Consider the following 12995-nt stretch of genomic DNA (forward strand, 5'->3'; position numbering starts at 1 on the left):
TTTATTCGAAATGTCACTAAGATTTCTGATTTCTGCTGTTATTTATGGCAGAAATGCATTCGGAGGTTTGCCATTGCCTGCCGAGAGACGACCGCTGTTAAGAAAAAAACTTTTTTTATATATTTTTTGCGATGTTGCTTTGACCAGGCGTCGCGGAGTGACGGTTTTCGGGATGCTATTTTTGTGTGTGCTCCCTGATTGCTCGTTTAGGATGTAAAAGGGATTACTCGCCTCCTAGGATATACAATGTTAAAGAGAGTATACAAAATTACACGCTTATACACAGAAGCAATGGGTAGTATTCGTATACTCCCAAGGGAGTACTCGACGAGCAATCGTACGATGCTCCCAAGTTCTACTGGGTATGAACATACATATACATATGTATTATTAAACGTGCGATATGCCAAACTCACTACTTCACTCACTCCCAAGATACGCCAAACTCAAACGCACTTTATAAGCAATGCACGACACTATTTTATAACCTCAAAATCTAATTCCCATCGTCGACACACCAATGCAAATGACCAATCAAAAGCAATCGAAATCGAAAAATTCTAAACGTGCGCCCGACGTTGCACATAAATTACTTAATTTCAATAAATGAAATCAGAAATTTCCTAGTCGACACCACACTGCTTCGGCAGTTATTCTGAACGGCAGTCGCATACTCACCACCCACACACCCACATACATACATACATACATACATACTTGGATGTTTGCTATGTGAAACTGAAAATTAAGTTTGTGGATTCGGATAATTGAAACACCGCAATTGTGGGCGTTTCACTTCACTTTCTTCGGTGCGTAAATGAAGTGTAAAGCCGAACGCATAATAGATTTGTCATTCGCCGCGAACAGCCGTGAAATTACGCTTTCAGTAGTGCAAAATTTTTTAAGTGAAATATTTTCATAGACTAAATACTATTTAGTTGGTAAAACATGCTTAAACATTACTTAATAATTTTAATTTTTGGCGCTAACTTGTGCTCATACTGGGGCATAATGGCGCAGACGCTGAAAGTATTTCGACCAGCAGTGCCGCCACCGCCACGCTGGGGTGCCAACATGCAAATGCTGCGGCGTCACAACAGTATGTGGTAACTATGGGAAGACAAACGCAATTAAAAGAAATGAATATCCAGTATTATTGAAATTTAAGGAAACAATTTTTTGAAGTTAAGTTGAAAGCCCAAAAATTTTTTTACATTATAGATGCTGCTTTTGAATTTTGGACTGAGGATAGTGACACAAATCTCTGGGAGCACTGCGGTCTATTCGAGGGCGATATTATGCTGCACCGCGATTGGTTGCGAAATGGTTTATTACGCGAGAAGTTTACCTGGCCAGATGCGACTGTGCCATTCTACATTGATAGTAATGACTTTAGTGAGTATATTAGTACATACATACGAACAATTTTAATTGAATCCAAGTGGGAATCTAAAAGCAGCAAAATGTGAATTGCAAGTGACGGAGAAATTAGTCAGACAAAGCTATGCAATACAATTTAAAACACTCTACATATTTAGGTAGATACGCGTAAATCATGGTGGAATTATTCTAAATGAAGTAATTAGAGCGGGAAGAAAGATTTTGACACAGCCTTATTTGAAAATTTGCCTTGAAAATTTGGCTATAAGGCAGCCGAATGCCAGAAAATAAAGCGAGAAAGCTGATTTATTACTTCACCTGTCTATTGCACTATGAATACTACATTGTATTACCTTTTGGATGTATGTATGTATATCAAAAGTGATTACTATACAAAAGACTTAAGCAACGAACTTGAAACACGAAAATCCTACTAATAGCTATTATTGTTGGGGTCTTGCACGCTAAAACGACTAGACATATTTCAATGGAATTTGGCACACAGATAGTTTATGACCTGGATTAAGATTTTCGATATTTTTTAAGATAGTGGCAACCTTGAATTGGTGAATTGTTTGATGTGAGAACCAAATCAACAGAGGTTTGAGAAAGTTTAATTTCGAGAAGATTTCTGCTGAGGGCCCCACCTGTTTGGAAATTCTAAATCATTTAAATTAGCAAGTTAAATTAAACAATGTAATATGGGTTGCAAAGGAGTAAGATATTTCCAAAGAGGGCTGCCACCTATTTAGGTAGTCAAAATTAATTTAATCAATTCAATTAAATATTTTATATGAGCATCAAACGAGAGAGATTTAAGAAAGCCCTATTTTGGAAATATTTTTGATGAAGGTTACCACCTGATTAGAAATTCAAAATCAATTTAGTGAACAAGTTAATTTAAATATTTTAAAATGGTTTATAAAGAAGCTTCATTTGGAAATATTTTTGAAGAGGGATGTCTCCTGCTTCTGCATCTGCTATAAGCTCTCCATTAACATCGTGTTGGGGCTTCCAGCGTTCTTTAGGCAGAAGTAGCTGATATCAAAGAGGTGTGGCAAACACTGCTCAAGAATGTGACATTAGTAAGTGAGGATATACGCTCGGATATTCATGTATACCGATAAGATCCGATAAATACCCGTTAATTTTGTTATCCGGATATTATAAACAGTATATTAACTGATTCGTAAAATTGTTCTCGAAATTATTGAATCTATTAAGTAATAATACCCCTATTCGAATAACCGAATTATCGGGATAGTCAAAAAATACGGAGAGAACTCCCAACAAATTTACTCTAATAGCCAACCGGTAATCAGAGCACTCTGTTAGGAAGTGTCTGTAACCTCTCTCCCAATTGCGTTGGAATAGTTTTTAATTAAACTTTTGTGAGTACGAGGCCATAGGGACTTTGGCCCTTGCCCTTGAAATGATTTCCCCCGAGCAGAAGGCTATCGATTATCTGTGGTTCACTCGTGATTAGTTTTAAGCTCGCAAGGATCTTCTGCTCCTGGGTGAATTGGGAACGATCAAGGAAGCTTCTTATGCCTGCAAAGCCACATCTCTCGGTTTTGGTGGGGGTTCTGAGAGGAGAGTGTCCGATCGGAATTCACGAGTTTAGATTCACATCTTCTTGGCACACACATTTTAGTCGGCCCTCAGAAGCCCTCAGGTATTCATATTAGCCTTCTCCATAAATCGAAATTGACTCATCAATCCCTATAAAGTTAAAGTGTGTTCCCAACTGGTGACGACCACCTAGCCTAGCCTAAGCAGACCTAACCCAACATACATTCTTTAGTTTCGCATACAAAATTGCAAAAATGAGGAGCTCCATTTCACTTAAAAAATCTGGAACCACTAAAAGCACTAAAAAGTTAAATTCTCGGATTAAGCAAAAAATTTGAAAAAAGACATGCAAAGCAACACAGACATTTGAATAACACAATTTTCACACATAAGTTACGTTAATCACTCCACTACCCCACAGATCAAACGCAGATGATGGCTATTTTGGAGGCTTTCAAGGAATACCATGAAAAAACTTGCATCCGTTTTCGTCCCTATGAAAAAGGCGATACCAATTGGATAGTATTTAAAGGCAACTATTCCGGCTGTTGGTCCAGCGTTGGGCGTCGACAAGGAGGACAGGTTTATACATTACTTCAAAATGATTTTAAAATCAAATTTTATCTGGCTCAGTAAAAAAAATTAACATTCATATATTATTAACCTATAGGTTCTCAACCTCAATACGCCACGTTGCGTTACGCATGGTGTCATTGTGCACGAATTGCTGCACGCACTGGGCTTCTATCACCAGCAGAGCTCGACTGAACGCGATGAATATGTTAAAATCAATTGGGAGAATATACTCGATGGACATGCGCATAATTTTAATAAATATGCGCGTACACACATAACAAATTTCGGCGTTGAATATGACTATCAGAGTGTTATGCATTACAGTTCGAAAGCGTTCACGAAAAATGGCAAGCCAACCATAGAGCCATTGGTAAATGCCTACATTTTATATTGTATACATATATTCGATTGCCTGTGACAATCTTTTTTTAGGATCCCTATGCCTCGTTGGGTCAACGCAAGGGTCTCTCTAAGAAGGATGTTTCAAAGTTGAATGAGATGTACAAAGACGACTGCAATGTTGATTACTTGTTTAGTTTTGATCAACTGGGCTCATATTTAGATGAACTTTTAGGTTATTTTCAAAACAGTTTATTCAGTCGAAATAGTCCAGAGGAACATACAAAAAAGTTAAGGAAGTAAATTCAATGTAAATTCGTACATTTTGTCGCATATGAGAATTATAAAAATTGCTGTAAAAAATATATAAAATATAGAAAGATGTAACTTAAACTAAAATCTCAATTCTGTTTTGATCGAGGCGCAGTTCATGCCTCTTATCTGTATTTTAACCGTAGAAAGTAAAGTGTCGCAATTCTTCCAAGGTACTTTCGGCGATCTGTGGTTAAAAAAAAAATTAAAGATTTTTAAAAAGTATTCATCCGAAAAAAACTTAAGAAAATCTTGCGCAGCCCGTTGCAGTTTTAAGCTCACCTCTCGCAATTCCAGATTGTCATCGTCAGCTAACTCTTCAATTGCTTTTTTTATATCTGTACACCAAACACTTTGTAAACCGCGCAGACTAAAGCGCGCCAGCAAGCGAAAAAGCATACACATGCGCATGCGTATCAAGTCATCAGCATTGCCAAGCAACGCCACCATATTTAATTTGCTGTTGAATATGACTTTTTCCACCAAATCCGCATTTTCTGGCAACTCACGCAATACGCATATTAGCAGACCCAATATATTAGTCGAAATGCGCACAGCGTTCGCGTTTCGGAAATCTGAAAACCAAGCGTTTGTAACCAATATGTACGTATATAAATATATTGCTGTTCTACCTACCATGTTGCAACAAATTAATCAGCAATTCATTCGCTGCCAAAATGGCAACTGCATCACAGAACTGCGAGAGAAATTGCTGCTTCAAATGCACTAGATGACATATCAATTCGTACAGACGCGAAATGGTGCGTATTTCTTCGCAATTAAGTTCAGCCATGGAACGCACTGCACGCCCTCCATGTGAATGCGTCAACGAGGCGCTCGAATCGCCGGTGCCTTTGTGACAAATCAGCAATTTAGAAGCATACATGAGATTTGGGACGAGCTTGACGTCGATATAGACCTTATAGCAATGCGAAAATTATTTAAACTTTACTTAGAACGGTGCGAGTATAGTATGAATATAGGCTCACATTTTGTATTAACTCAATAACGCATGGAGACTCATCAGATACAAAGGGCAACGATAAGAGCTGTGCAACACTATCCACCACTTTAGGTATAGCTTTTGAATTGCGTAACGGCGCCACTATGATGCTTACCTAAAGAGAAGGGAGGTGAAATGATCAGCAGAAAAAATAACGGTAGGTTTAAGCTACATTTTTTGAATCAAACGATAAATGTATTTACCAAATTGTGTTGCTTCAACGAGTCCATTTCACCGTCCAGCACTTCCTGCATTGTGCGATTTAAAAACGCCAACCACTCATCATTTTCAATAGGCGGACTTTGCGACTCGTCACATGAATCCCAGCCAGGCAGCAGACATGGTGGTGAATTTCTATAAAAAGTTATTTTAACATATTAAATTTACGTTATTTTAAAAGTTGTGTACCCAGTGCTGCGCTTCTCATCTGCCGAATGCATTATACTCTTGTTACACTTTTGTTCTTTTTCCTTATCCTTATCTTTATCTCTGCGCTCTACAGTTTTGCGTGGTTCGGAATCGAAGCCCTGTCCCAAGCGTAGCGAAAAATTATCCAAATTCTGACTCAGCTTACGTTTTTCCAAATCTTTGCTGCGCGATGCCTTAACATTTGTATTGGTAACCAAAGGTGTTTCTTGCAATTTGGTGCTTTCAGTTGGCGATTTTTTACTTTGCTGATGCGGCTGATGATGTGGCGGTGATGAATTTGTGTTTGCAGCATACATAAAATTATCGTTCATGTGATTGAGTATCATGTTTGTATTACCGCTGACAAAGCAGGTTTGCGAATTAATTACAGGCGCCGCAGCAGCAGCTTCCGTTACTATATTAAAATGAGGTATAATGATATCGACGTCATGGTTTTTGATAACTGAAGTATTCTTATAGGATTGATCAGCAAATGGAACCGTAACATTGTTAATGTTCTCTTCAACATCTGTTTCGAGATTCTCAATATCGCTTGGCGGTATTGCATTGATACTGTCACGTGAGGAAGTCATATTTTCGTTTGTGCAAAGAGAAGCGTTTGCGAGGCTCATTGTGGCAACTTGCTTCGAGATATCGTCCGTTTTGGAGCTGGAAATGCATGTAAGATAGTGTAATTTAGTAAAACAAGATATTCGATACGCGTTTAAAAATTATTCTACCGTTGGCTGCGAGAACATCTTGAGATCTTTTGTTTTTGTGGGTTTGTGAATGGTGAATTGTTAGCCTTGATGCCCGAGATGAAGAGTTTGCCTTCGACAAACTGATGACAAAGTATTTCTGTCCACGATATGCGCAATGAGGGATCTTTCTCCAACAGACCCTGCAAATAAATTTATTTTAGTATAAAATGCGCACTAATATGTGACTTTTTTAATTACCTGCAAAAAAGACCGGCAGTCGCTACTTAAAAAGGTTGGCCACTTCACCTCTTCATGTTTGATCAGCTTCACCAAGTGCAAGATAGATGTTGTGCAGAAAGGAGGCGCACCTGCCAGGCATTCATATGATATACATCCCAGCGACCATAAGTCCGCTTGGTGATCGTAAGGTTGCTCAGCTAACAACTCTGGTGCCATGTACAACGGTGTACCTTTTATGGAAGTCAAAACGTGTGTGCCCATAGTCATGTTGCGTGCCAAACCAAAGTCGCACAACTTGGCATGCAAATCCTCATTGAGCAATACATTTTGTGGTTTTAAATCTCTATGCAGTATACGATTCGAGTGCAGATAATAAAGCGCTGAAACTAAATGGCAAATGAGACGCTGCGCTTTATCCTCTGGCACAGCACCGTGTCGTGCAAGATACCGATGCAGGTCGATGGGGGCGAATTCTGTTACAACAATCAAATCGTTCTTTGTTTCGAATGACTCCAACATTTCAATGACATTTGTGTGCTTAAGATGCGCTTGTATTTCACATTCCCGACGGAGATTCTTTAGCTCGCGGCTACTGCGACCACGCTTTAAAGATTTACAATTTTTGTATATGTATTAACGCCTGTTTACCGCATAAAGGATCTTGCTACATAATTCTATTTACCTTAGATATCACCTTAATTGCCACCACTTGTGCATCCTCTTTGCGTATAGCTTTGTATACGCGCCCAAAAGAGCCCTCTCCTATCAGCGAATTTACAGTATAGCGATTCATTACAACAGCCAAACTTGTAGTCTATTGTCGATATTAATATGAATGAAATTCTTTTTTTTAGTGTTTTATTTTAAATGTAATACAATAAAGTGACTGCATAGTTAAGCAAGTAGTTTCTTATATTTTTTTTAACAAACTAATTTATTAAAGCCGACAACGATTATAAAGACAGTAAGTACACAGGATTATAAATTTTGCAAAAAGAATTATCAAAACAAAACGTATACTTGTTGCTCTACGTTACGTGAACAGCTGGCCGGCTGTTGGGTAACCAGTGTTGCCGTTATATATACATATCGTCGTTTAAAGTACAAAACCGTGTGTCGTCATTCTGCAAGACCGCGTAACTGACGTTGGCTGCCAAATTGCTCACACAAAATCTTGGCTTAATCCTTATCCATTTGTCCTGAAATATACTAGCCAGAAATGCGATTGCTTTATAAAAAACAGAACCATTTTGAAATTAGTGTTCTTCCTCTCTAGAAAATAATTTATGCACCCTCACATACGCGGTTTTGCATTTTGTTAATACGCGGTTTTGTACTTTAAACGATGATGATATGTTCCTTACGTTTTTATACATACATACTGTAAAAGAGTTAGGGCTGTTAACCTATCTATTATCATTGTTTTTGTATCTCATTACTTATTGAAAATGTTTGCGTGTATACTTATATATGTATGTGTATGTAAGTTAAAATTTTTAGCTACCATTTTTAGCCACAACGACTCTTTTTAGCTCTTTTTTAGCCTTTTTTTAAAGGAATTTGGCTACCGCTAGAAAAGTTTCGCGGCAACACTGTGGGTAATTTCAAACCAGGGTTGGCAGGTTGTTTTAGTACCTTTTGTTTTACAGTAGCTACACTGTGTCAGTATAACACTTTGTGATGACTTTTCGTACGTTTTAAATTTTACACTTTTGTATGTAAACAAAAATTATATCAGCTGTTCGTCTAACTTGCAAGTTTCTGCAAATTTTCTGTTCGCGTACTATTTTTGATATTTCTCTCTTGTGAGAGAACAGATGACATTTCGCCGGAATTTGGCAGTTGGTTGGTTTCTGCTGGAGATTTTAAACGAACGCATCTATTTTCAGCCAGTGCTGCAAAGCTTTTTCTTTCTCTGGGATTCAGTAAGTCGATGTTCAGACACGAAAACTTTTATTGCTTAAACTGCGCAGACTAAGCAGTCTCTAGTCACTAATAGTGACTTTTCGAAATGAACTCCGATTTTTAGACAATTTGGTATGCTGTCTCACGTCCCTATTCTCAAAAAAAAAGTCACTCAGTTGACAGCTGGCTCTGTGCTGGTCGCAAAAACAAATATATGGAGCAAAAGGCATTTGCTTTCTGGTTTATTTAAAATAATTTGTCCAACCACAATTGCATTAGGAAATAATCTAAAATGCTTTAATGTCATAAGCATTTATTGAAAAAAATTTGGGTTTGTTTTAAAACATTAAAATCGAAAAATTATGTAAACTAAAATTAGCCAAAAAAAATATATAAATAAAAAATTCTCTGCGCCCGAGAAGGACTTGAACTCGAGCGGCACTCTAATGCTTTGATCACTTGGGCCTTGTTACTCTAACCGCCATACCTAAACAAAAGCATTAACGCTACGTCAAATGCGGTAATAACATCAACAATAAGCATAGGTTTGTTAGTGTGTAACACGAAAATGACAGTTTTGCCGTTTTCTGCAGCCAGCTTCAATACCTAACAGCATCGCATGGGCGAATTATGTTAGTAGAGGAACAAATTCCGAAAGCAAATTCGTCGTTTCGTTTTTCGATGCGGGTATTTTTTTTCGATACTTAGTACTTGGTTCAAAAGTATCGATGCCAAAATGACTTGGTATCGAACGAAAAGTATCGAGTATGTACTTGTATAAACTCGTATCGTTTCATACCTAACCGCGACTTTTGTTTATCAATCAAGTTGGATAGTTTTATTTTTGATAAGTAAATTATCTCCGTTGTCCGTTGGTTGCAAATATGTTTGTAGACACACATAATCGCAAATCAACTAATAGAAAGAACATGGTGAAGTGACAAAGAAATCATTTTAAGTGCATCGCGACAAATAACTGTACGTACTTGCATGCAAATGTATGTAATTCTGATGTTTTCTAATCATTAATTAAACATAACAGTAGAACTGACGTGGCCGTCAATTCTAGCAATTCCTAGTACCATACGAGTGTGGGACGTTATGATCATTGCTTTTATAAGCTGAACGCTGGGTAATTCGGTGCATAGTCTGATTACGTACGGGTTTAGAAGAGCATTACCGGACGTGGAGGTTGATACTAGGTAAGTACGCAAATAATAATATAATAGATTGGCGCTTACAGTCACACAAAGTGTGAGCCAAAATCAATCACGCGCCCATCTCAAGTGCATTATATTAAAACCAGCCTCCCCCCTATAGTTAATATGCCGTACGAACACAGATATTGGTTTGGCTTTTCACTAAGGGCAGTCGTTAAAGGGGCGGTAGGCGAAGGGGGAGTGGGCGTGGCATCTCCAACCACCCTTTTTGGAGAGGACATTAACCGCCATTGACAAAAATGTCACCCCCGGCCTAGGCCCTCTATGGTTCCCTTGGGACAACTTCTAAAAATGGCAAAAATTTTCCCCCAGAAATATTTCTGTGAAGGCTAAATAATAAAAAAATTCACACAACCATAACTCATAAACAGAGATCAAAAATATCCCTCCCCAATTTGAAAGTATCGTAAAATAACCGTCAATATTTAAGAGAAAAAATAACCCGCAAAACAGAACAGATGGTTTATGCGGAGCCATTCAAATTATTAATTTTGTCTTGTGTACATATTAAAGTATGGAGTACATACATATTTAGAAGTGTGGAGTGCTTGTTTAATTAACTATTTTTCTTTATAGCGCAAATATGAGTTTATCAGACATTTCGAACAAATTCACTGAAAAAACTTTGGATGAAATTGTCCAAAAGGCAGGTGGTACCAAACACACTTCCTACAAATTTGGGCCAGGTTTCAAGAAGGGCGATTCTTATCTAAGCAAAGTGTTTCGGCTTACTGTTGACGGCGTTAATGAGAAAAATGGGTACATACACAAATTACTTATTTTAAACTTAAAACTAGTTTTTTGTCAATAACTAAAAAAAAAACAATTATCATTATTTCAGCTCGGTCCTTGAAGTCCATCTCATTTGCAAAGGTATGCCCGACAACGTCGCACGCAGAAAAGTATTTCATTCCGCCGACTTCTTCCGCAATGAAATAAACTTCTACACAAAGGTTGTGCCTGCCTGGGAGGCTTTCCAAGCCCGTCGCAAACCCACAAATCCTTTTACCGAATATCCAAGATGTTTTGCATCACATTGTGATGGCGAAAACGATTTCATTGCACTAGAAAATGTCAGTTTCCGAGGTTATGGTGCACCAAACAGACAAGATTATATTTCATTGGAAGATGCTTTGTTGACAATGCGAACATTGGGTCGATTTCACGGTATTTCTTTGGCTTTCCGCGCTTTGGAACCAGAAAACTTTGAGGCGGCAGCAAAAGGTTTGGAGGTAAGAGACGTAATTGTAAATCATTTTCTTAAAATGAAACAAAGTTACTATTCTACTCCTCTTAAAACGTTCAACTTTTCAGGAAACCTACTACAATGAAGGTAAACGTTCCTGGTACATTGGCTTTCTTGGTTTAGCCTGCAATGTAGCCAAAGATGCTATTGAAAAAACCTATCCCGGCACTAAATACGAAACTATAGCTGCTAAATTTTTACAACCTACACCGCTGTATGACGATCTTATCAAGCTCGTATCTGCAGATTGTATGTGAAAATGATTCTTTAGAATTTAGATTTGAAGTTTATTCTTTTCGTAAAAAAATTTCCAGCTCCCTTAGCTGCTATTGGACATGGCGATTGTTGGACGCCAAATTTCTTAACTCGTTACTCAAAAGACAATAGTCCAGAGGCAATTATAATAATTGATTTTCAATTGGCGCGTCGAGCTTCTATCGCTTTAGATATATCATTCTTCATATACTCTTGTACAAGTGAGGAGCTGCGGGCGAGGCACTATGAACAGCTATTGAAAGTAAAAAAAAAAAAACTTATTCGATTTCCCTTTACTCAATATCAATACATCCCTTTTATACCACTTTCAGGAATACCACCAAAGTGCTTCTGCACTCATCGCCGACTTAGGCGCTGATGTGTCAACTGTTTTGAGTTGGCAAGCATTTCAAAATGAGCTGCAACATTTTGCTCGCTTCGGTTGTGGCATGGGTATTGAGTCACTGCCCATGTCACTTATCGAAGATGATGAAGTCGCCGATTTGGATGATATGAAGGAGGATGCGGTGCTCACTGATGTTTGGAACATCAAACCGTTCAAGGAGCAAAGAAAGCGCGAACGTATTGCACAGATATTCAAACATGCCATCGATCAAAGCTATATAAAGAATTAAAGTCACAATAAGTACAATAAAATTGCCTATACATATATTTTTAGTCAAAAATTGTAACATTCATTTTTATTTTTAATATTACTATATGCGAATTTAAATAAATACATTTCTGTACATATTTTAAAACTCCTACCGTTATTCAGAAAATACTTTCTATTTAACTACATCGGCCATTAAACGTTCTGCCAGCACAAATCATATATGCCCTAGTAGACTGAATAGTTTGGGTTTGGTCGGTACACTCGAAATAATATGACTATTTATAGTAAATTTATTAAATCAAAAACTGTTTGAAAGAAAAAAATCTTATATTTTCACTTAAGTTAACTGCTTACGACTAATATTTGATTTAAATTGAATTCTTTTATATTCCTTGAAATCTATTTTGTTTTAGTTCACTTTGGCTGCGTTTCTTTATACATTCCAGATAATCCCATTTCACAGCCAGAATAAACAGAATGCGTTTGAAATATACGTTAACATATCATAAGGAACATTCTAAATAATAAGTAAACAAACAAGTTTATTCCAAACGTTCAGAATGAATACAGCCGTTATTTACTTTTATAAAATGGTTGCAAATATTGCAAATAACAATTATCAACTTCAAGTATTCACATAATAACATCTCTCAGGTGGAAATTGTGTTATCAATAACTTTTATAGTCTATGATATTTCGTCGTACGAGTATTGCCTTCAAGTACAAATGAAATAAACTATTACCACGGTAGAGTACCTTTTCCGACTGGGTTGACTCTCAGCTTCACCTACACACGGTGGGCAGGAAGCGAAGATAGGTTGCATAAAAATGTCGACAAAATCTGAAAGCAGGGTTGTATTTGTAGATATCTTAAGGTTAAGAATCCGCTTAAATTGAAATCCTATCTGCTCCTGTTTTAAAGATATCCACATTTTATATACTTCTGATAGGATATATTTGCAAAAGAGGAAGGCGTACTTCTCGATAATTAGAGCATATTTATACGAAAAGAAATCTCATAATAATAAATCTATTTCCCTTTTTTAACTCACTAAAACTGATCAAATCAATGAGAAACATTTTCATTTTTTCCTACCGAAAGAATAATTGATCGAGATTTATTGGGCGCTACCGGTATACAACTTAGATAAAACACCACAATTACCTTTTTCTGTAGCGTGAACTTTCTCATTACAAACACTTTCAATATCGCAATATATGT

General features: G+C 37.2%; 4 protein-coding genes across 7 annotated transcripts in view; 2 read left to right on the top strand and 2 right to left on the bottom strand.

Moving 5' to 3' along the window:
- The window catches only part of LOC118733085 (zinc metalloproteinase nas-13-like), a 157492-nt gene that overhangs the window by 32623 nt on the left and 111874 nt on the right, over positions 1-12995 (bottom strand). The window lies entirely within an intron of this gene.
- On the top strand, positions 849-4186 carry LOC118733086 (zinc metalloproteinase nas-13-like). The gene is made up of 5 exons (XM_036462290.1): positions 849-1099; positions 1222-1395; positions 3374-3534; positions 3623-3898; positions 3961-4186. Exons 1-5 carry the CDS (start codon positions 949-951, stop codon positions 4168-4170), a joined length of 972 nt encoding a protein of 323 aa, XP_036318183.1. The 5' UTR covers positions 849-948; the 3' UTR covers positions 4171-4186.
- On the bottom strand, positions 4086-7584 carry LOC118733080 (serine/threonine-protein kinase fused-like). The gene is made up of 9 exons (XM_036462280.1): positions 7214-7584; positions 6550-7134; positions 6331-6491; positions 5591-6259; positions 5386-5536; positions 5169-5297; positions 4816-5098; positions 4462-4754; positions 4086-4366 (listed from the first exon to the last, which is right to left on the bottom strand). Exons 1-9 carry the CDS (start codon positions 7322-7324, stop codon positions 4316-4318), a joined length of 2433 nt encoding a protein of 810 aa, XP_036318173.1. The 5' UTR covers positions 7325-7584; the 3' UTR covers positions 4086-4315.
- On the top strand, positions 9242-11920 carry LOC118733084. Of its 4 annotated transcripts, none has more exons than XM_036462283.1 (6): positions 9242-9434; positions 10233-10415; positions 10498-10888; positions 10971-11151; positions 11217-11419; positions 11490-11920. In XM_036462283.1, the coding sequence occupies exons 1-6, from the start codon at positions 9427-9429 to the stop codon at positions 11790-11792; spliced, it is 1269 nt and encodes a 422-aa protein (XP_036318176.1). In that variant the 5' UTR covers positions 9242-9426; the 3' UTR covers positions 11793-11920. The 4 variants fall into 4 exon arrangements, with proteins under 4 accessions (XP_036318176.1, XP_036318179.1, XP_036318178.1 ...); XM_036462286.1 differs by having other exon boundaries at positions 9242-9414; XM_036462285.1 differs by lacking the exon at positions 9242-9434 and adding an exon at positions 9518-9638 and having other exon boundaries at positions 11490-11919.

Source organism: Rhagoletis pomonella, unplaced genomic scaffold (assembly GCF_013731165.1).
Source record: "Rhagoletis pomonella isolate Grant_MI unplaced genomic scaffold, Rhpom_1.0 Rhpom_scaffold_00002, whole genome shotgun sequence".
Taxonomy (NCBI): domain Eukaryota; kingdom Metazoa; phylum Arthropoda; class Insecta; order Diptera; family Tephritidae; genus Rhagoletis; species Rhagoletis pomonella.

Bases quoted from the DNA above. Each gene is read 5' to 3' on its own strand.
- LOC118733086 (XM_036462290.1), top strand. From the start codon at position 949: ATGCTTAAACATTACTTAATAATTTTAATTTTTGGCGCTAACTTGTGC. The intron at 1,100-1,221 runs GTATGTGGTAAC...TTTACATTATAG, and splicing joins AATGCTGCGGCGTCACAACA to ATGCTGCTTTTGAATTTTGG. The intron at 1,396-3,373 runs GTGAGTATATTA...ACTACCCCACAG, and splicing joins CATTGATAGTAATGACTTTA to ATCAAACGCAGATGATGGCT.
- LOC118733080 (XM_036462280.1), bottom strand. From the start codon at position 7,324: ATGAATCGCTATACTGTAAATTCGCTGATAGGAGAGGGCTCTTTTGGG. The intron at 7,135-7,213 runs GTAAATAGAATT...AAATCTTTAAAG, and splicing joins CAATTAAGGTGATATCTAAG to CGTGGTCGCAGTAGCCGCGA. The intron at 6,260-6,330 runs GTAGAATAATTT...ATGCATTTCCAG, and splicing joins AGATGTTCTCGCAGCCAACG to CTCCAAAACGGACGATATCT.
- LOC118733084 (XM_036462283.1), top strand. The intron at 11,152-11,216 runs GTATGTGAAAAT...AAAAATTTCCAG, and splicing joins CAAGCTCGTATCTGCAGATT to CTCCCTTAGCTGCTATTGGA. The intron at 11,420-11,489 runs GTAAAAAAAAAA...TACCACTTTCAG, and splicing joins ACTATGAACAGCTATTGAAA to GAATACCACCAAAGTGCTTC.